At 45.1% G+C, this 23,586-nt stretch overlaps 1 protein-coding gene across 1 annotated transcript in view; it reads right to left on the reverse strand.

Moving 5' to 3' along the window:
- Positions 1-1,764: 1,764 nt before the first annotated feature.
- The window catches only part of LOC8039337 (FAS-associated factor 2), a 31,887-nt gene continuing 10,065 nt past the window's right edge, over positions 1,765-23,586 (reverse strand). The window contains exons 6-12 of the mRNA XM_029994543.4: positions 22,903-23,003; positions 21,775-21,860; positions 17,726-17,817; positions 12,762-12,939; positions 10,154-10,325; positions 4,890-5,033; positions 1,765-3,352 (exon numbers count right to left, since the gene is read on the reverse strand). Coding sequence (XP_029850403.3) covers positions 3,173-3,352; positions 4,890-5,033; positions 10,154-10,325; positions 12,762-12,939; positions 17,726-17,817; positions 21,775-21,860; positions 22,903-23,003 — 953 coding nt within the window. The 3' untranslated portion in view covers positions 1,765-3,172. The remainder of the gene's footprint in view (positions 3,353-4,889; positions 5,034-10,153; positions 10,326-12,761; positions 12,940-17,725; positions 17,818-21,774; positions 21,861-22,902; positions 23,004-23,586) is intronic.

Raw genomic sequence — 23,586 nt, forward strand, 5'->3', positions numbered from 1 at the left:
TGAAGTGGCATTTATATCATGGGCCTTTGGGTGGGCGGCAAATTAGCTCGCGACCCCGACTCTGCGCTGCCACTCTGTATGCGCTGGTTCGCAGATGTTTTAAAGGCCCTGCGTGTGATGATCTTTGAAGTGCTCGTGGAACAGGGTTGTTTTACATAAATGTAGCTTCTTCGTGAATTAATTATATAGTTTATACACGTATGCAGGCATATTTCTTAGAAGATGCACAATTACTGGAAATTAGTTGGTATGGTAGCAGCAAAAACGGCTGAATTGCCCCCAGTTGCCTGTATGATATGTATTGAACTGCCAAAAATATGCACAGCAATAGTGACGTAATTTGGAATGGTTATACTTTTTCCTGACATTCTTTGGTATTCGGAAAATACAGCGTTGAGTCTGAGTTGTCATTTCCAATTAAAAGAGACACTGCTGCGGGTCCCCAAAAGCTTCCTCAGCCTCCGCACTCCCTACAGCTGGACTCTCTGACAACAGAGGAAAACAGGAGTAAAAGCAAGCATTAGAACGGCTGTCCAGTGGTAGGTGCAGCACTAGTAGCAGAAAATGTGGAACCTGTGAAGGGCGACAGTCTGCATGAGAAAAGCTTCTGATATTTTAGCTTCAGGACAATTTGATTTAAGTAAAATCTCAATTTTAGGGCTTAAGGGACTAATAACAAGCTAGACACCTTCGCTTACTTTTGTTACACATTACTCAAGGGTTGATATAAACAAGTTTACAGATACCACCCATGTAGTCCATTGAAATACTATCCGAATCCAACCAAGGTCAAATGCGGGCAATCTATATTATAAATGTTTCTTGTTTATCTACTGTGCCCCCCCAATTGGGCTGTCGTACTTGTGATTCTCTCCCCATGGCACAGACTGTATTTAGTATGTTGCTCGAACAACATGCAGCTTTTCTGTTTCGGACATCTTGTTTAAAAACGGAGATACAAAAAAAAAATAGTATACATAACCTGCTAATTTATTCAGACAATCATCAGCATGTATTGTGCAAAATGTAAATCTATAGTAATGCTCCTGCAATTGTGGCTATATTTCTTCATTTTCAGATACCAGCTGCGATTCATGCGTTGCCTGCCCTGTCAACCATGCTTCAAATGTTGGTTGAAGTTTCGCCTGTAGCTACAGGTCATACCTCATTAAAGGCACATATAAAAATTTACACTTCCTACGAAAAACAAGCCAAAAAAAGATTAAATAGAAACGAACGCGCCCACAGCTAGCGTCGTCACAGCCTCCACAGGGCGACCGGGGCGAGTCGGGGAAAAATTCTCTCCTCGCCGTGACGTCACCCCGGTTCGCCGTAAGGGGGCGCCACGCGAACTTCTCGGGGCTAATAGTTTCTCATTCTTCTTTTTGCATTGGTTGAAATGGAAAAGGAAGGGCAAAGGATACTTCACAATGGGCATAAAAGTGACATTCTGGGGCTCAATATATGTCACTGCAAGTCAACAGAATCTAGGTTAGTTTCCGAGGTCTAAATCTAGTGCCCGGGTTTCTACCAACTCTTTGTTTCCTGGAAAACATTTTCGGAGCAGAGTAATTTGGAAAAAGATAAAAATCAATTTCGAAATTCAGAAAAAAAAAAAAAAAGAGGTTTAGCCCGATTTTAAAACATGTTTAGGGTGTAAATATCTTGAAATATCGGGTTTTCACCGAAGGCTAAGGACCCTAACTATAAGCAGCAAACAAGGCTTGACGAGGATGTCTACAACTGTCAAATCAAACTAGCATACACATAGTCTCTTCTTTATTTCAGTAAAAATCCGACACATGGCCCAAGGCGCGCTGCCACACAAACAACCAACAGTTCTTGGATGCAATGCTGTCTCGAAACAAACTAAAAGCTCGACAATGACATAAAAAAGTTGTATTTAAGCTTTATAAATACCAGCTTCTTGCCGTCTTGTTACTGTCCATTCAAAGTGAAACAAATGGATGCAACTGGTGCACCCCAAAAGCTTAGTCTGCATCGTATATGTAATTAGAGGAATTAGAAACATCAAGGGATCTCCCCATAGCATACAACCGTCTTCGCTTACTGGCATCACCCGTCAGGGTGATTGAACTTGTGCCAGACGACCTCTGTACACGTTAGAACTGCATAAAAATGTGCTTGAGTCTACATTCACCTCCTTCACATAGTCACAAAGTATGATCTATGACAAACTTGCATGAAAGCAACAGTGATGTGGTGAAAGTGGAAACTAAACTGACATGGTGATCTAAAGAAAGTTATGTCCATCCCTTTACGAAGCACAAACACTTTTCACTGCATAGATCTTGCGTTTGAGGCATTAATTTATGCCACATACAAAAGCAAACTTATTTTAAGCTCCACTTCGCAATTACCCTTCAGACAAAAATGTCCTCATATGTCAGCGGAAAAAATCAAATTGTAAGTTTGACACAAAGAAAGCACTTTCGTGTTAACGTCATAAGAGTGAACTTTCATAAGCAAGAGATCAGCAAACACATTGTTTCATCTCACACAACTGCATTAAGGTTTTAATTATATTATTATAGATGTTTCGGTAAAGATAGATTCACAAGGGGTGTCCCACCTCAATTCAAGCAAAACCTAGCTTTAGGAAACAAAAAAAAAAAAACACACAAAAAAAAAACACTTATTTGCACCCCAACCCTGTAGACCTTTCGAAGCAGAGCCTTTTTTATGCATCGAAGACCAAAGGGGTACAGTAGCAAATCAACTAAACACAAAATCAATATCTCTTTTAAGGCAAATCCATAGTAAACTCGCCCCAAAATAAAATCCATTGGCAACTTGCAAACTGCCGTCGACAACCCCAAGTTTCCTTTACGCTGAACGACACTCAAAAGCAGATCGGGAAGAAAACAACGGATCGGTTGATGAACGTCGAGAAAAAGCAACGAAGAGAAATAGTAGTGCACTTTGTGAACTTTACTGCGCTTTAAACGAACCCTCATCTCGCACGGCCTCCACAGCCGCGCGCGTTTCGGAGCCAACGGAAAGCAGCAAGGACTGCCTCGCCTGCACCGTCCTTGCGCCTTGGGCTAATGCCCGGGGAGAGGGGCGACACCCGTCTTCGCTTCGGAGGGAGGGCGGCCGTTTTGACTGGAACCGTCCGTTCGCATGGACGCACGATCTGCAGCCACTGAGTTCATGCATCCAGGTCGTGCACAAAGAGGGTCTCTGTCTTCCCCAGGCCAAGTTCCGCAAAGCTGGGCGGCTCGGGGCACTCTTGCGTCGGCTCGCAGGGTAACGTCCGCCGGGGGAAGTTGGTGATGATCTCGAAGCTGTCCGGAGCCTCCGTTTGGCAGAACACGTAGAAATATAAATACTGCGCGGGGGACAAACGTGACGACGGGTCAGTAAGCACGTGGGCGCGAGTTACCTCTTGACGGCATCGCACAGAACTGGGACCCAGTTTGTGAGCCAGCACATGCACAGACACCAACGTTACGAGATTACTTAAGTTGTGGAACTCCCGCGGAAGGGGGTACCCCCCCAGACTCACTTCAGTCTGCCTCCCATTGTTCAAAGCGCCATCTAAATCTTTGTTTACGAACTGTGTGTTCCATAGGGTACGGAGAAGCGCAGTCTAGAAGCTGCGCTTCAAAATATATGTATCCCATAGAATACACTGCAGTTACCAAAGCAGCCGTCTGGCGCATCGAACGATGGGAGGCGAGTCGTGGTGAGTGAGGGGGGTACTGCTCGTCTAAGCAGGGTCTATGAGCAGTTCCGTAACTCAGCTAATCTAATAACGTTAACAGACAACGACAAAAACAAAAGTGAGACCCACACTGATAGTTGGCCTTGGTGTGCTTGTGCAAACAATATACAAAAAAAAAGTTCTTCCTACAATTACATTTGAACCGCACCAGTAGAATGCGGCTGTACTATACCAGTACTGTGGCTCACCAAAACATGTTCTTAGTACAATAAGTACACATTTTAAGTATATACATGTTTGTTGCAAATGCAATGAGTTAATTTGTCAAAATATAAATTTCCGCAATCGTAGAACTGCTTTCCCCATGTAGCAGGACTGGTGGTTTACGATGGGTAAATTTGTCCGTCTTCTGAATCAGGAGGTAGTGTGCACTGCCCCATGACATCCGGAGAAAGCTACATATTGAGCAAGTCTAAAATTTGGAGACTCAGTCCAGTTTTGGTGTCGGTTAGTTGCATTTTTTTACTTTATTAAAAATATATGTGACACTGTAGCAAAATACAAATTGGATAGTCTTTTAACACCAGAATAAATCGCCTGGAAAATTTTTTTTTTTTTTTAGGGGGAGCTAGTGTTTTTTTAAGAAAGGTTTGCCATTTCCAGAGCACAGTTCATACTGTCCCTCATTGATAGTGGAATACTGCTAGTAATAGGCGCCAACTATGAGGGGAGGGGGGGGGGGGGAAACGGGGCCCAAGCCTTTCCTCCCCACCCCACTTTCCCGGGAAAGGCCAAGCTCTCTCTCTCTCTACCCCTACCCCCTACCCTACCCTACCGCTACACCCCCCCTCCCCCTTCCCCACCACCAGGAGTTCTTCAAAAAACCAAGTACCCTTACCTCTCGGTCTTTTGAGGGTACCCCTGCTTCATAAACTATGTATATAATGAAGAGGGGACTAAAGTCCAACTTCTGCCAGTGAGTATTGAATAATAAACAAATAGTTTGTTTTCCTTTTTTCAAATAAACGCATGTTTAATTTGAAGCATGTTGCTGTCCCCGTGAGCTTCAAATTACTGAGAGTCGACCGTGCAAACTTCTCCACGCCAAGCAGCCTGTCTGCATTTGTCAAAAATAACAAAGACCCCCAAGGAAGAGGGCTTGCCCGAAAAGACGCAAGTAGCCTTCCCCCAGGCGACGCACCTTAAGCGACTGAGATCTCCGAAACCTCCTCTCGAGGCGGGTTCCAGCGGGGAGCTTGATGACCAGGCGGATGCTGTGCGGGTCCGAATCGGGAGGCTCCTCAGGGATCTGGTCCACCAGCTCCATCTTCATCCTCTGGATCTCCTGGTGAATACAGCATCCACGGGAAATTCCTAAGAGCAGCCTAGGTAGCCTTCCACACTCCTCAAAGGTCGGCTACATTGTTTCATGGCCTACAGTTGCGGCAAACTCGAGCGTACTGAAGCAATGTCTGCGTCATACCCGGTGTTTTGCCGGACATGGGCCAAACATTGTCCGGACATGGTCTGAACATTTTCTGGACGTGGTCCGAACATTTTCTGGACATGGGCCAAATATTGTCCGGATATGGTCGAAACAGTGTCCGGACATGGTCCGCACAACAAGTTGCTGTTGTGCCATTCACCACAGAAGGGTCAATTTAATGTGGTGAGTAGCATATCGGATAACCAATTCCTTAATAGGTCTTGTACAATTAATGTTTTAATGACTAAAAATAGATACATGGTTCGAATAAGAAACTTGCCCATCATCAAAAACCACTAAATCAGTATATTTCAGAAAGATTGGAGCATGTGGGAAGCCCGGGAGTGAGCGAAAGCTGCCACAAGTGCTACATGCGCAAGGCTGGCACAGCAAAAATGCGGGTGATAAAAAAAGGGGAAAAATATGTGTGCGTGTCAAGGTAGGATGCATTTTCGGGAGCCAGAAAAACGAAGCCCACACTTCAAATCTTGTTGACATCGATTAATTCAGAGGTTCCCGATGATGCCCGGTAAGTCTCTAATCAAAGGTATATGCTAATTTCTAATAAATAAAAATCTAACTACTATGCAAAACTGAGTCTAGATATCCTGAATGCTATGCACCTCAATATACAGACCCCCCAACAGTGACTAATAGGAAACGAATCATGTTTTTCTGCAATGCAAAGTTATTATGGAGCAATTTTGGCCGACATTCAGCGAAACATCACGCATTTTCGTAGTTCGTTATCGTTACAAATAAACTAGCATTTTCGTGTGTGCCGAGACTTACTCATAATTTGACAATTTGTTTATATGCTTGCCATAAGCGTATTGAGCACCCCAATAGGAAACAAAGTAAAAAAAGACAGCAGCCACTCGGTACAAGCCAGAGCACAGGACTGACCATGTCCATCTCAGCCTCGTAGTTGTAAATATTATCGTGAAAGGGTTTTACGGAAGCAAAAATTAGCCATCCGGGATTTGGTACAAATCTTATTTCCCTGCGTTTTGCAGTTTGTAGACGGAAATTTTGACCGACGTTCAGTGAAACATTATGTATGTAGTATGTTACAAATAAACTAGCATTTATGTGTGTGGCAAGCAGCAGAGATTCGCAGGCTAGCTTTGCCTCAGAGCCACCCCTGTTGTAGATAATGAGTTTCCTCCCAGGAAGCTTGGCTTTTTCACTTTATTAATAATTTTTCAGACTTCCCTGGAACAGCTTCCAAACCAACAAAGAATATATACTATACTGAAAAATCTAAAGAATGAAGAAGAAACAGCAATAAAGACTAAGATACACTAGAAAGAAGAGAACCCAAACAACCACAAGTTAAGGGGGGAGGCTGGTCTTTAACTTCGCGTTTTTTGTCTTTCAATTATCATGCTGAAATTTACTATACTGATGTATTTCTCAGTGGTGATTTCAAATATGCAATTAGTTTTCAAATAGCTTTACTATATCCTGAGTTATTAATAAATTAGTCATTTCAATTAGGTCCTCTTTACGGGTCGTTCATTACACGGGGTAAAATTTTTTGAATTTAAACACTTCATGCAAATGTCATATTAGGTGCCAATGTGACACGGCAAGGTACTGTGGCACGACTCCAGTGATGGAGGCGCACCCACAACTGGTCGGGGGCGCGCCACAATAACCATGCTTTATAAATTGCAAACCTTTTTAAAGCGCTTTCTGGGTGCCTTTTGGCGAAGGAAAAGCGCCCTACGAAGCACACTCGGCACGAAAAGCAACACGACCGTTCTTAGGCGATATATATTGCTAGTATCCGGCGGGCACGCTCAGGTATAATCCGCGGGTACGCATCTAAGAACTCGGACGAAGTCCAACCACCGAAGCCCGCTCGCATGGATCAAGTTTCGTTCACGGATGGAGACAAGAACTCCTACGAAGTCAAACCGCCAACCCCCGAAGCCCATTGCATGGATCAAGTTTTGTTCACGGAGAGGCTACCAGACACTCTCAGCGTGCACCTTGCTACGCCATTCTGTTGGAGATTAAATAAACACATTTACCCTGAGTATGTGAAATTAGGCCTAACCACTTTCACGATTTCCCTGTCCAAAATCGGACCACAGACGATGGCTTGTTTGTTGACATCAATGTATCTAACAGGCAAAGAATGTCAGCGGCTCGGCAATTCCTCGACCCAAGTATTGTCCACTGTGTGCGACACTCGGTTTCACGGTTGATCACTTCCGAAACTACTGCAACTACGCACTTGCGGCCATTACGAGAGCAGCCTGGCTTGGCTTGACTTGGCCTGACTGCTTGGCGGTAAAAGAAAACTGGCTTGGTGGCTTGCTAAGTTGGACGCAATTCGAGACTCGCAGATCCGAAAATTGGAGGTGCGTCGATTGCAGGAGGGAAAAAAAAAAGTCAAAATATTGATACCCGTTGTGGGGAGTGCGTTTATTATGAGAGTGCATTTATTATGCAAGTAAATACGGTATCGTTTGAAAAAAAGACAAAAAAAAACAGCCTAGCAAAAAGCGCAGCCCCCCTACAGTGTCATGGCATCAGCATAAACAAGCATGGCGGCCCCCACGAAACAGCAGACGCTGGCCTATACAGTCGAACCTCATTAAACCAAACTAACATCACAAGCAGAAATTTGTTCGCTATATGCGATATTCTTTATAAAAGTACACACAAAAATTTACGCAAACGTTCCCGCAATCGAGCCCGTGCAAGAACGTTCACAACACTAAGATATAAGAACGAGCAATCGCGGACCACGAGATCCTTAGCTGTCACTAAGCAGCATTATAAAAATAGATCGTAACATGAGGATATTAATTTGCAACACGAAAAAATATGTTAGCTTGATCCATTATTTAATTTATTTGAGGAAAAACGTGATTTTGGGCTGGTGCCTCTTCCCCTGGAGCCAAAGTGCTGGAGCCAACCACTGCTCGCGCTGAAATCATCATACCCTAACAGCCACGCAAGACTGATTGCTTTCGTTTGAAAAAGCTGACCAGACACCGGCAAATTTCGCGCCGTTATGCCCTTAAACCGTGAGAACAAAGCCTCTTCCACGTCCGGGTCAAGGCAAGGCCGAAGACTCTTTCGATCAGTCTTGATGGTGTTGTTTGCATAGCAGTCTTCGAGCTTCTTCCTTGCACTTAGGATGGTAGGTATCGTGCTTGGTGCAAGCTTGAAGTTCGCAGTGATGTCTTTTTTCTTCCTACCGCTTTCCACCGCCCTCAAAACCTTCCCTTTTGTCTCTGGAGAGACGGATTTCCACCTTGTTGCCATTGCGGTCTGCTACGAGTGGCGTGGTTGGCGGTTGGCTTTAGTCGGCACTGGTTCTTGATGCCTCGCATAGAGGCCAGCAACGGCACCCCCGCCATTATCTGCTCGATTCATAGGTGGCACTACCTCCTGAAACGCACATTTTTGCGCATCGGGCAATCTAAACTTTCTGAATTTTTCGTTTTGAAATTACTTTTTGTACTTTTTTTTTTCTCTACGTTCTAATAACTTTCATAGTATTTCGTGACGCAAGAAGAGCAGGAATTCCTTCGCTATAACCGATAGCGCATCAGACCTCACATTTTCGGTTTCGTCGTATAACTAGAACTTTCATCCAAATAAAGCATGACCAACCAAACTTTGCGATTAGTTTGCTACAGTTTAGACCACATATAACATATGTCACGGGAGTCGCGAAAATCCGCACTATAAGCGGTACCGCGCAATAACCAAAACATCAATTTTTCAGGCCAAAATACATGCCATGAGACAACTTACCTTTGTAAAACAATTCATGTTATGTTAGATAAAAAATAAAGCTTACTCACACGAAAGTCCTTATTTCACCAGACTAGTACACTTCTCTCTCAAGTGTGTCACACATTTTGAAAGAAATGAGTGACTTTTGCCTGGCGCAGCCTTTAAACGGCGTTGCGGACGGACATCGCGAGCGTTCAGGATTGCTAACCCTGACCCCATTTCTCCGATGATGAAAACGCGTGAAAATTCACAACCTTTATATGGTCCGCGCCAGTAATACCCTGAACTTGAGCACATGCATGAAATGCTCCAGAAAAGAAATCCGGGCGATGTTTGAAAACACAAATGCTTAGAAAGCACCACTGTAGTCGAAGTGAACAAACACGACAACACGGGAGTTTCAGCTGTCTTGAGAGTGCCGCCATGACATCGCCGCACGAGTGGGTGGATCTTCCCTTCTAGTATGCGCTGCGTTACCATAGCGACACATGACTAAAATTCACAGTCAAGGATAGCACTTTTACGCGGAACGATGAGCTTCCACCACGCCGTCCACGTCGACGATCACTACCGACGCCATGTTTGCAGATAGAAGAAGCCGGCCCGCGACCGGCATGCAACGCCCACGACCAGTTCTCCTAGACCTTTGATTGGTCTGTCATTGCGGTTGTTTCCAACGCAGCGGGGGAAAGTTGGGCTCCCTAATTTCACTTCAATGCTTACAACATCGCCCCAACTCCTTGCGTCGTGAACAACACGTGCGTGCGTCCCTCCGTCGCTATGGCAACTGAAGCCTCTATCTTTGCTTCTCCACGCTTCTTCGAGCAACTTCCTTGCTACCCTTGCCCCCACGAATGCCGCTTGCAACTAGCGCCGTTATCTAGTGTCGCACAGGGAAGCATGCTCGCTGCGCCGGTCGGTCGGCGGGCTGTTCCAGAAACCGCACTATAACCGGTATTTCCCTTCGCGCGCCTGCATTTTAAGCGGTATGTAACTACATGGAGTTGTGTGGGAGGTGAACCGGTGGTTGAAAAAAGCCGCGTTATACCCGGTCCTACACTATAAGTGGTTACGTTGTAAGTGGTCTATACTGCATATCCGATAATATGCCATATCAGTGCCTGTTACAAAGAGGCTCAGCTGTACATAAAAAACACAGAGCCCCCACAGCCCTCTGGAATTGGCCCTGAGGGCCCACGTATGGGTGCGACACCCACCTGCTTGCGCTGCACTTCCACGAGGTCCCGCTCCCGCTGGCGGCTCTGCTCCTCCTCGAGCACCCGTAGCTGCTCCTGCCGCCGGCGCTCCTTCTCCTGGTCTGCCAGCAGGGACGCCTGGTAGGCCTCGTCCTGCTGCTGCCGGATCGACTGCGTCAGCGACCGCTCGTCCCTGGGAACGGCACAGCACCAGTGAGGGACCCAAAGGAAAAGGCTCGCCACCACTTGGTGCACCGTCGCAACGCCGAAAAAGAAACGGCAGTCGCGATGCTCGCAACCACCGGGTTGCGATGCTCACAACGGCGGCATTGCAATGTCGCACTGCCATTAGGGGTGTTGCTTCCTCGCGTTGCACTGTTCTGCGGGAGAAGCACATGCAACAAAACTAGACTGGTCGGTTGCGACTTTTGAAAACATTGAAGTTATTAGAATGTATGCCAAATATGCCAGCTACCATTTGAATCGGAGGTAAAAAAATACTAGAGCGACGAGCTATGTGGTGAACGAATGTTCGGTCGCAATTACGCATTAACTCTAAGGGGTCAGCACGATCCTACAAAGAAGACCGAAAAATTACGAGTTTCTGTTCGGCGTCTGAAAAATTTGTCAACAACTTTAAAGGCCGACAAACAATCGGAAAGGAGGAAACTCTCCTACAGAGCTAGGCAGAGCTAGTACTAAACCTATTTGGGAATACAAATGCTCAGATACTACATGTATTTTAAGGCCCAAAATACAGATACTGAGATACATTTGTCTTTTATGCAATGGTATATCCCTAAGATGCTTCCGCAAAAAACGTCGAAAAAATATTCCGGAATACTGATACATATATAAATACATTTGATCCCGAACATTACTACGTGGCGAGTGTGTAGTTCGGTGTGAATGCAAATGATAATTTATGCTTGTGCTTCTCGTTCTGTGTCATTTTATGCGCTTTCCGTTACCTCCAACTTTTTATTTATCATTAATGCCACTAAGAAACATGTCACCCCCGATGAACCACATAGTTACTGAAAGGTAAAGACTGCGTGCCATGCTTGACAAAAGGCGTCTGCCCAAAATTAACCCTGTTTTGCCGTGAGGGTGCATCTCAAACTGTCCGCTTATATTTTTCTGAATCATCCTTAATGTTAGGAAATTTGATGACAGAGCCGTTCCTTTTTGTGCACTCAACTCCTTTACAGTGTCCGCTCTGCTAAAGTGGAAAGAGTAGAGGGCTTTGTGAGAGGAGCTAATTTTGTTATTATTGGAGGTAACCTTCCTTAAACCACAGTAGTTTCTTTCTTTTTTTTTTTTTTATGATGGTGACTGTCATGGATTATGTTACAGGGCGGGTTCATACTATAAATTCTGAAGCACCTTGCACCAAACAGATGTTTTTATCTTTTAAATTTATCGTAACAACGGCAACAAATGTAATGAGATAACTAAGCCTGGCGAAGTATCGCAATACAAGTGATACACTGTAAATGCATTTCACTACTGAGATACAAATACATTTTTTAGATGTATGTCGATACACAGATACAGATACTCCAAAGAATCTCCAAGATATTATGGCGATACGTTTGTATCGTGATATTACGCAGCCCTGCTCTCCCTCCAATTCCTCCTTTCTATTCGAGAAGGAGGAAGACCCTCCCACTTTCTGCGGGGATTAATTCGGAGACCCACTCTCTGGGGAGAAGAAAAGAGAAAAGTGCGAGAGAGAATGGAGAGAAGGAAACTGGGAACCGGCTTTCTGCCCAGTAGGAATCGATTCTGCAGGTCAGTCTTTTAAGCCCTACTAATTACGGGCATCACTGGTGCCCTGCCATCCGACCTGCGAGTCTGGCTGGTGTTTCGCAGTTTCGGAGTTTGCTTAGTGGGCTCTCTGGCAAATGGCAGCTCTAGCACTATCTGTATGCCTCCTTCGGGTCGTCTGTTTCAAAATTCCGCCGAGCGAGAAGAGCGCCATGTCCCCGGCGCATAGGTCTGCTTTAAAACGAAGAAATACGTAAACTTTTACTTGAAAGTGGCAAATGCTATACCATTACTGACCACGGCTCGTGCCACCACTCCGACGATCCACAAACTTAATTTAAAGTCGGTGATTTGCACGAAAATTAAAAAAAAAACATTCGCTTTGCCTCCAAATGTTGTTTGCTGCTCTTCACCCTCCCGAACATGTCCGACAGCACCACGCAGACGAGAACTACTAAACGGACGCATTGTATGGTCAGGAATTAGCGGTGAGAGCAGCGAGCAACGTTTGGAGGCCACATGAAAGTTTCCTTTAATTTTTTGTGCAAATTGCCAACTTTAAATAAAGTTTTGTGGCATGTTTTATGAAAACACAGTCTGTGTGCAACGGGTCAATGAACCGGTCCTTGCTTAAATTAAACCATTTGCGTCAGTAGTGTAGCCAGGATTTTGTTTGTTTTTTTCGGGAGAAGGAGGGGGGGGGGGGGGGGGGGGGGGGGGCAAAATGCATCTATGTTATAGGGTCGGTTGGATTTCAGAGGGGGGGGGAAGCTGAAGCCCCATAAGCTCCCCCCCCCTCCTCTCCCCTCTCCTGGCTACACCCCTGGCTTCCGTGACTGGATGAAAACGTGAGGCTCACCTCTCCATGCGTGCCGTGACGAGCGAGGCCTCGTTGTCGGCCATGACCTGCTGCAGCCGGAGCAGCACCACGTCGGGCCGCATGAGCCCCTCGAAGCGCCCCACGACCGTCATGCGGTGCTCGCGCAGCACTATCACCGCCAGGAACGGGTAGGTGTTCTCCCGCAGGGCCTGCGACACTGAACGGCCAGACGGTCGCGTGTCAGGGGTTTTTTAGGGCGTGGATTCTCAGACCAGGCTCCCGGGTGTTCTCCGGAGTACCTCTGTAGGTTCCCCGTGCCCTCTGGTTTCTGCGGCTATCCCAGCCCCCCAGTTGTGCATTTGCCGTTTAAGCATTATTTTAGCAGATCTGAGCTGTTCACCGATATAAATAGGGTCACCCAAGTCACCACACTCTATCTAAAATGGACCGCAAAAATCGATGCCTGCACGTAGCCGCCTAAACTTTCCGTCAAAGGCGTATTTCACAGGTTGGTTTTTTTTCTTGTAAAATTACAAAGCGTAGCTCTCTTTCTGTAAAAGATGGGGCAAAGAAACTTGCCAGGGTCTACGGCGGGCGGCGACGCAGATGACACCGTCCAGTAGCAGTGTATGTTTGGCATTTGTATTGATAGATGGCGTCAGGAGCAGCGACTGAAGGTGCAGCCGACCAGCAAGGAAAGCAGACGACAAGGAGACGAAATCCTTTGGCAGCAAAAGCGCAGTCGTTATGCAAACGCGTTTTTTTTTTACTTAAAGTTTTGTTTTTATTGTCTGCATTTATTTTTTAACAAAAGGCACATTTCAAAAAGATTATGTTCATTTTAATAAACCACAGTGGTCGCGCTAAACACACCCCGCTACTGGTCTTGGTCGTCTGCGTCGCCGCCCGCCATAGACCCTGGCAAGTTTCTTGGCCCCATTTTTTACAGAAAGAGAGCTACGCTTTGTAATTTTACCAGAAAAAAAAGACCCGTGAAATACACCTTTGACGAAAAGTTTACATTACTATATGCAGGAGCCGATTTTTACAGTCCATTTTAAATCGAGCCTGGTGACTTGGGTTGCCCTCTACATACCGTAAAGTTCCGAAAGAATGCCCACCCAAAACGAAGAGATAAATGGTGAAAAACATGGGATGGGCTATCTTTGAAGACGCCACAGCAAAACTTTATCAAAAATTAATGATAAACACCCTGGCACCGGCCACAAGCCATGTGACGCGGGAACTGATAAGGCAGATCGCGGACACCGCAAATTCACGTTTCACAATGCGATAAGCACGCGGGAATTCGCTACAAACTCCTGTGTCACGGGAAAGGATACCGCAGGCTGTGGATGCAGCAGATTCGCGTTTCACGGTTCGAAGGACGCGCAAAAACCCACCGAGAACTCGCCTCTCACAGGAACGAACACCAAAAATCGCAGACGCAGAAAATTAAAGTTTTAGGATGAAAAGAAACATGCGGGAACCACTACAAACTTGGCTGCCACGGGAACCGATATCGCGCACGCAGTTTGCGGACAAAAACGGAGGAATCCATCACAAACTTGTATGTTACGGGAAAAAAAACGCAGATTGCAAATGCAGCAGAATCGTATTTCACGATGCAATACACACACGAGACCAACTCTCGTGAAATCGAGATCACGCGCGCAGATCGTGGACAAAAACGCGGGAACTCGGGGCCGCGGGGGGTGCCTCGAGATCGAAGGGTCTGAGAACCCTTGTCCCAGAGCTGAGTTTTCTCGAGCACGATCTCCCTTGGTAAAGCATTTTACAAATTTGAGCAGAATTTAACGTGTATACCGTAAAATTTCAAACACACATCCACACCCAGTGAAGAGACGAAGGGTGAAATATATGGGATGGAGCAATAAACATAAAAGTGCCTCCTCTGAATTTGCATGACACAGGAACTAATACCTTAGAATTCTGAACAAGAACTGTGGTACCAGTATTTGCGATCAAAGGGTCGCATTTTTTTCATTTCTGGTAGTGCAGCTCTTGTCCCGTCACAACATTTGTTTGCGTGTGTCACCGACCAATATTAGAAACAGTTCAAAACCAAACTATGCGAATTGAGCCCTATTACAACGAAGAATTACTGAAATTTCTAGAGCTTTAACCACTATTTCCATCCCAAAAAGGATGATGAAAATAATCCCTGGAGAAGGGGAACAAGAGGGACAAAGGACAAACATAAATCTCCAAACACAGCTAGGTGACTGGTGAGCGACCGAAAAAATCCGCCTGGTCCGGGTATCGAACCCGGGACCTCTCCACCAGTCACCTAGATGTGTTTGGAGACTTATGTTTGTCCTTTGTCCCTCTTGTTCCCGTTCTCCAGGGATTATTTTCATCATTCTTGTACAGCTCGCTTGCACCTTTGCATTTAATTGCATTATATTCCAAAAAGGATGTCGTGAAAAGTGGTCCAAGCATCAACTTAAAAAAAAAAAAAAAAAAGAAAAAAAAAAAAACACTGAATAAAAAAAATTTTGTAAGCAGCATAAAATCTGCAAAATCACAAAAATATATATTTGTGTTTGTAAAATTAGTTACAGCGCTAGACTTGTTTTTGTTAACGGCTTTCAAACGCGTTCACCAAAATGGGTACATAACGTCGCCACACGTGCACGACAAGGGCAGCGTTTTCATTGACTACTTCTCTTCAGCGCTCCTCCTTTCCACTTTTCTCTCCCGCACGTGATTTTGCTAAGCAGAGGAGAGGCAAGGAGAGGACGAGAATGCTGCACTTGGTGCGTACATCTGGTGACGTTACATACCCGTTTTTAGTGCACGCGCTTGGAAGGTAAAACAACCCTATACTCCGTCTCACTAAAACTGTGCAGTACAGCCAAAGCTACAGGGGAGAGACCATATGCCAACCTGTTCAAGAAGAGGAACTGCAGGGAAGGGCTGGGATTCTCCCATTCCTCCTTTCCCTCCTCTTGAACAGATCAAGATTCTCTCTCTCCCGTAGATTCGACTGTACTGCACGGTTTGAGTGAGACGGAGTATAGCATTGTAAATAATTTTACAAAAAAAATATTTTTTGTTAAAAATTTATTTTGTAATATTTGTAATTTTTCCAGGCTGTTTAAACTTTTTTTTTTCCTCTTTAGTGTTTTTTTTTTTACTTTTTCCTGGCCACAGGAAGAGTAGCTACTTTCAAAGGATCCGTGCAAACGCTTGCTCTCTATGCAAACTAATTTGCATAGAGAGCAATATGACATATCAAAAGTTGTTCTTCCAAAAGAAACAGAGGTTGGCATAATGTGGAAAAAAGGTTTTTAAAAAAATTTTTTTTCTTGAAAATGCAGTGTATGTGCGGAAGGCATATAAATGCCGAAACTTCTACAACTAAGTTAAATGACAAAATAAAAAAATACAGCATATACAGAATGTGTTCCACACCCACTTCTAAAAGTCTAAGCTTGTTATAACAGACCTTGATTTTGACCAAGATTTTGGTCTGTTGGAGAAGGAGTAGTTGAGTCATTGGCGCATAGAGGAGGACCAATCATACTTCACAAATCGGTATGTTATATCCAAATGTCTGTTGTAACGAGATCTGTTATAATGAGCTTATACCCTAGTTACACGGGCGCTTTCAACTGCCATTGAGTCAACGACAGTTGACTCAATCGCGATCGGCCGGAGTTACACGGCGGCGCCAACTGTCATCGAGCCGCTAATGACAGTTGAGTTCAACTGAGCTCCCCTACCTCAGTTCAACTGAACGGACTTCCCCAACTGAGGTAAAATGGCGCCTGTCCGCGGGGCTGCTGCCGCCAACCATCGTTTCCGAGGCACTTACTGTTTCGGAATGCAGGGGGAGGCGTCTAAAAGGAATCGTAGCAGCAAAATATCCGGGAAGGAATGACTTTAGGCGTCCGAACTGCCGCTAAAACGATCCCGGCTAGCCGGCAAGCCACCAAACGAGCGAAGATGGCGGCGGGACCAGCTGTGTGAATGGAGAGATAGTAAAGGGTGCACCCATCGTAGCGGGTGGTAGCTAGCCCCACCTAGCCTAAAATATGGGCAACTTAGCCCTGAATCTGCTTTGGTACTGATGTAAACGCCGCTAAAAAGCAACAAGGTATTGAACATAATGTACGATATACTTATAGTAAATAAAATATGTTTCTCCGAGTAGATTACTTTAACAAATAGACTGATCCCGAGGCACAATAACTAGCTTCGTTTTAGCTTCAACTGGGTTCTAGAGAGCCGTGTAGCACCATCTCAGTTCAGTTCAGTTCAATCACAGTTGGGGCCGATAACTGTGATTGAACTCAACGACAGTTCAAAGCGCCCGTGTAACTAGGGTATTAGACTAGTTCATTCTAACTGACGTCTGTTTTTGGTTTGTCAAAGTTAGCCTCCGTAACACCCGTGTTTTTTAACGAAAAAATGCTCATGTTAACGAAACACAGATAGCACACCTCACATCCCCAGCAGAATACTTTCTTTGTATTCTACCTTGGTTTTGTCACTGCCTCAATTGCAGTTCCTTAGTATTTAGCATTTTCGTCCGCCTTGTTGGGAACATGAAATGTCCACACCAGCTCGGGGTAGCGTTGTAAATTATAGTGACGCTTACCGACAACCGCCTGTTAAGCGATGCCAATATTATCATTTAAAGTGTCCCCGGAGCTCTTGAGGCATTAAAAAATATGCCACGATACAGTTGAATGATGTAAATATTTTCATCTTTGTTACGAAGACTGATGCAAGCAGTTAGCCCTGTTAGACAAGTGCAACCCCCGTTCCCAGGACTATTCTTGACAGCCCACCAGCTAGTGATAAAGCTCAAACCTACACTGAAACCAAAACTACACTTCTTCAACTAGCCAGATTGTGAAACGTAATAATTCTCCGCACTAAATTTAATTTCTTGACGGCACCTGAAAACCATTCGTCACCGGTGATCGATGGCCTATGGACACGGTTAGGAAAGAGTGATGTCAAACACTTACCCCGGTAACCTTCTGGGTAGTTGACAGAGCAAGCCCAGAAGAGCATGTGGCCGTTGATGAACTCGACGAGATCTCTGTTGCTCAGCGTGTCCCTAATGAAAACGCAAACAAATGTTAAACACCCGAGCAAAAACGAAACATGAAAGCAAACATTTTTTTTCTGCTCTAACATTCAAAAATGTACTGAATAGTTTTGGTATTCGATCTGCTGCACTTTTATAATCCAGATTACAGTACAATTGTGCTAACTGAGCCTCGAATTCTTTTTTCCTGTAAATTCAGTCAAAATCAAAAGTACCAGCGGGCGTCTCCAACACTTTCATAACAAAAAAGATTTGTTCATTCGCTAACGCGTGCAGGTGCATGTTTTCAATTAGGAACTCGCTGGGCAACATGAAAAATGACTAAATCAACTAGTTCTAGAAAGGCACAGGGACGGACAAAATTTCATGAAATTCCCGAACAATGCTCCATTTGGAGACATTCTGTTTGTTCGTCCCTTCTCGTCCCAGTCCCGGGGTTTTTAGTCAAATGTATAAACACCACCAGCTCGTTTGCGCTTTTGTTCCAATATGGATGCATTTTTCGGTTTTGGTTTCCTATCAGAGTAGGTCGTTGCACCAGCAGTCACTGGTGCAAAGATGTGCTCCAATATAAACTCAAAACTAGAAACATGTGCAAATTGTGAATTTTTTTTCGAAAGGCAGCGACTATTTTATTGCCCAATGCCAAAATTACATAAAAAATTATTTTGACAACAGCGACGTTGCTTTTGTTAAACACGAAAACAGTTAATGAAATAATTTGATGTCCATCAATAAAATGATTACCTTGTTATTACGACATCATCCATCAAAATAGTACAATTATTATATTGACATCTCCTGTCAATGTAGGCGTCCCAGTGGTAGCTGTTTCAGTCTATTTGGTTGTGGGCGGTGTTGTTGTGTTGGCCGAGTTACGTGTCATGTCGGAAAAAGCTTCGGTCCTACTTGACACCGGAAATGTTGCATTCAGCGAGTGTGTGCCTGTGTGCTCGACAGTCGAACGATTCATTTCGGTGACGATAGCCCAATGGAGATGCTGCGCTCTCGCAAATCTTTCCGGCGGGCATTCTTGCGTAAAATTTTTAACTCGCAACAAAGGCGAGCTGGATATCCCTTTATCTTTTGTCTGCACGTCACAACTATAAGCGCATATACCACGTACCAGCAAGAATTTCTAATGATTTTTGTACCTCCACGCCTCTACAACCGTGCGAGCGCGTCTTCAAACAATTGACAAGCCTTGCCAGTCTCACTTTGCATCTAGCTGGTTTGTGGGCTTGTCGTTCGTTGAGATTTTCTTTTTGTTCGTGTGTGAAGGGTGTAGCACGGCTACTGGTTGATCAGGGCATTTAGTAAAGTGTTGCAGATGCAAACATTGTCTCCTTCATGCTTTTCTGACCAGTACAAATAAACAACAGAGCTTCCAAAGCAACGACATCAGCGTCACGATTCAACACACATTTTTCGACACCAAAAATATTGTGCCATTGATGGCAATTTTTGATCACTCAATTTTTAAAAAGATTCGTAACATTTTTCATTTTTTATGAATAATGTAAAATAAATCGTGCGTTCAATAACGTTTGGCACAATACTATTAAGCAAACGCTACACGTTGCCTGATAGCCGAGTATTTTAATGTTTTCTTGGACTCCCGATCACTTAAAAATTTGGTTATGAATACTGCAGTCGATTGCATGGCACCCGTTGTCGGAAAGACGCGTGACACCAACTGCAAACAAGGCAATCGATGGGGGATTGCCGCTTTCGATCCCCTTCCAGTCCGAAGCTCCCAAGTTCAAACTTTGCTCAGTCGCTTGGGACGTAAAGTTTGACAAGGGATATCCCCAATAATGCAATAAATATTTTTGTGTCTTTAGGCATCACAGGCAGTCGTCAAACCCTCGCGGTGTTTGCATACTTCTCGTCGTTTCTCACATCATTCTTTCCTTCTCGTTTCCGAAAAACTTGTGACAATGTTATGAACGATCATTTCTCGTAGAAGACAGAACGTACGTCCGACCTCGCAAATACCGCAAAACCTACGTTACAGTGAAATGGAGCTCCAGGGTCACCTCAAAGATGGCGCCAGCGAACAAGTGTGTTCTCGTCCCGAGAGATTTTCAAAAGCTTTTAAGGCTCAAGGTCCTAAGGAGACGAGAGCGTGTGGACGGGTCTTTGTCTTTACGCCCAAGGTGGCATAAACTACCAACAGCTTTGCAACGACGGGTAGCTGATGCAGCCATCTTGTTTTCTCTTTGTGCTCGTCGCTCGTAGAGCTAGCTGCATTTGTCTCCACTGCACTCGTCGGACGTGTTCGAATGCGAGAGCCAAATTCTGGACTGCCAGCTGGACCAGCAGCCTTTGCTAGACTGGTAGCGAAGGCTGCTAGCTTTATGTCTACCCACTAATCACTCCAATCGGAGCTCGGCGTTCTGACGTCTCCTCTCGCTCCCATCTCCTCCTCTCTTCGTTTCTCGATGCACAAAAGTGAGTTTGATTTGGCCGGTCACATGCCCTTTTCTGCGATATTAGGATGATTAATTAATCCTAATCTCGAGGACTTCTTAAGTCAAATTAATGCAGTTACATTATTCTAATTACTGTAAAATCCTGTAAGGACACCGAGCCAGGATGAACAGATAAATGGTGAAAAACGTGGGGTGGACTATGTTTCGAGATGCCACAGCAAAACTTTAGCGAAAATTAATGATGAGCGCAGGGGCACCTGCTACAAACCACGTGACCTGGGAACCGATATCGTGGACACGGCGAATTCGCGTTTCACGATGCGATAAAACACGCGGGAATTCGCTACGAACTCCTGTGTCACAGGAAAGGATACCGCAACTGGCCAACGCAGCAGATTAGCATTTCACGGTGCGAAGGACTCGCGGAAACCCGCCGAAAAACTCGCATCTCACGGGAACGAATACCGCAGATCGCGGACGCAAGTTTCGTGGTGCAATAAAAACGTGGGAACCCGCTACAATCTTGCCTGTCATGGAAACCGATATCGCGCATGCAGGTTGCGACAAAAACACGGGAATACGCTACAAACTCGCATGTCGCATAGACAAATACCGCAGATCGCGGACGCAACAGAATCGCATTTCAAGATGCAATATACACGCGGGAACAACTAGCGTGTCACGCGAGCCAATATCGCGCACAGATCGCAGACAAAAACGCGGGAAAACGCTATGAACTCGCTTCTCGGACACACCGGTACCGCCGATTGCGCCGTTGATGCGCGATTCCCGTCGGAAATCGCTTGACGTCCAACGGGAATCGGGGGGTGGGCGATACTTTGGATTTTTTTTGTTACAGATGTTTAGCCAGAAAAACGAGATGGGCGATTTCTCGGGGGAGGGCGCCCTTACGGGATTTTACGTTATATTTGAAAGGAATTCCACAGGAGCAAGGCATCGATCACAGCCATACGCAATAAACCAGAAAACCATGCGAGACACTTTTCATTCTTGATGAGTGCAATTTTTCTGGGTATGTGTTCAGCATGCGGTGCAGCAATACTGACAGTCATTAAGCAATTGCAATATTTCTCTTTTGTAGGCATAAGGAGCTACATGTACAAAACAGTGGTGCTCGTCGCGTTAATAAAGGCGCTTGTTAACCTCGACAACCTATACAGATATACATGACAAGCTTGCACAAACTACTATAAACAGGGTAATGTATGAAAAGTTTGTAGGAACCACTATAAACACGACAAAGAGAATATAGGCTAGTGCACGAGAGCTTTGGTTGGAAGACCGCAGACTGCAGGTTTTGACTTGAGCTCGAAAGTGGCACCGACGCACAGCATTTCCATATGTAGCTGCTGGGAAAGACGCATGCTCATTAAAGGCACATTAACAGTGGACTAGACGACCTAACCAGACGGAATTTAGAGCAAAATTTAAAAGGCTCATTAGCACCCATTCATCCACCCTACACTCACTCACTCCATAACTGTGCAGTTATTTAGAGACAGAGACCGACCTGCAGAAGGCACCAGTATCCTGGTGGTCGTCCCCATGGAGGTATATGAGAAGGAATTTGAGTTCCCGCTTGGCGTCGTTCAGCGCCTGAAACAACAGAAACGGCAAAGAACCCTCCAGTCAGAATTTTGTTCTCTCTCGCCCCATTATGCCCTCGCTGGAAACAATATTTTGAAATACAACTTCCAAAAAAAGACAAAAATATTTTTTACCTTACAAAAAAAGCTACCTAGTTTTGTGCATTGTTCACACACTGCACAAAGTACTTACGAGATTTGGTTGTCGCAGGAAGAAGCGATGCTTTCCACAATTGAAACATGTTTGTTTGATAAGATTACATCTATCTAATCTAAAATTCACGGACATATGTCTTCATTATCCACATAAAAGGGGAAATTAGTATCCACAAAGAGCCAGACTTTTTTTTACTATGGTCCTTGAAGTGAACATGAGTATAGTGTTGTTTACGTGCCACCAGCACTGTTGCTAAAGGAGAAAGTTAAACTTGCTCACTCACAATGCACTCAAATTTATGGAATGTTTTTTTTTTTTTTTTAGAAAAGCAGTAAAACAATCTTTTGATGACAAGGAGTCATGAGTGTGCTGAATTTCCTCCCAACTTGCGTAATGAACCTCATATACACCAACGCGCGGCTCCGACGCCACCCAGCTGCGGCGGCACTGTTGTCGAAGAGGCGCATTTGCAGACCCATCCCTTGACGCGGATCTGGTTTCTGCACACACAGTCCCCAGCAAACGTAGACTTGTTTTTCAACAGTGTTGGCGTACAAAACCTTTATTTGATGAGGGTATTTCTAAACTGGGCTTCCTGAATCAAGAACAGCTAAAGTTTCACAAACGGGAAACAGCCAAAGAAAACAAACAAAAACGGAACCAACAACAGCTAGCACAAGTCGAAGGAAGTCTTTCTCGAACCCTTGAAGGTTCAATTCACTTTTTTGGATGTTGCCGCACGGGGGGGGGGGGGGGGGGGATTTGAAAGGAAGTTAGTCGGAGCACCTGCATGCCTCCCCCCGCACCCGACTACAGAATCCCGAAAGTACTAAATCGTCCGACTCATAGATCTGTGGCCACTAGAGACTCGGAGAAATCAGTTCATGTCCCTTACCTGGCTGTAGGTTCCCTGGTAGAACACGGGATGGTTGGACCCGTACCTGGTCTCGTAGCCTTCGATGAAGTTCATCACATCCGCCAGGGGATCTGTCACAACTGTGTACAGAGTAGCTATGTTAACCAGAAGTCTTGATCTCGGCAAAGAATGTGGCGCAAGCTTGTGCTCTTTTTGTGCACAGAATGGCTGCGATCAAATCGCAAGAGAATGCATAACAGACAGACCAAAAGAAAGAAAGCAAGGACAGCTGACAGCAGAACGACAGCAGAACCAAGTTTGTTGTGCACGACAAAGAAGAGAGAGTTGGGAAAGACAATTGCAAAAAAGGCTCCTGTGAGCTGCCATATTGTGGTGGGCTAGGGCCATGTTATTGGGAAGCGCGAGGACAAGAAGCAGCATCGCCGATGGCCAGTGTTAGCAATGTACTTACTTCTTCAGAACGCAGGGAAAGGTATCCACACACAATCGTAGCGTCAAATATTTTAAGAGGGGGCAAGTTTAAGGGTTGAAACTGACTTTCTAACGATCGCAGCCTGTTCCAGCACGTCGTGGAAGCCAGCCGTGCGGCTCTTGACGTCCTTCCCGTTTGCATTCTTTGGATGCGTTTCTATTTTGTTTTTGGGTTTAAGTGGGATGAAAACAGCCACATAGTGCGTGCTAAAAACGTTTTAAGATATATGT

The sequence above is a fragment of the Ixodes scapularis genome, unplaced genomic scaffold (assembly GCF_016920785.2).
Source record: "Ixodes scapularis isolate PalLabHiFi unplaced genomic scaffold, ASM1692078v2 PGA_scaffold2__306_contigs__length_199485367, whole genome shotgun sequence".
Lineage (NCBI taxonomy): Eukaryota > Metazoa > Arthropoda > Arachnida > Ixodida > Ixodidae > Ixodes > Ixodes scapularis.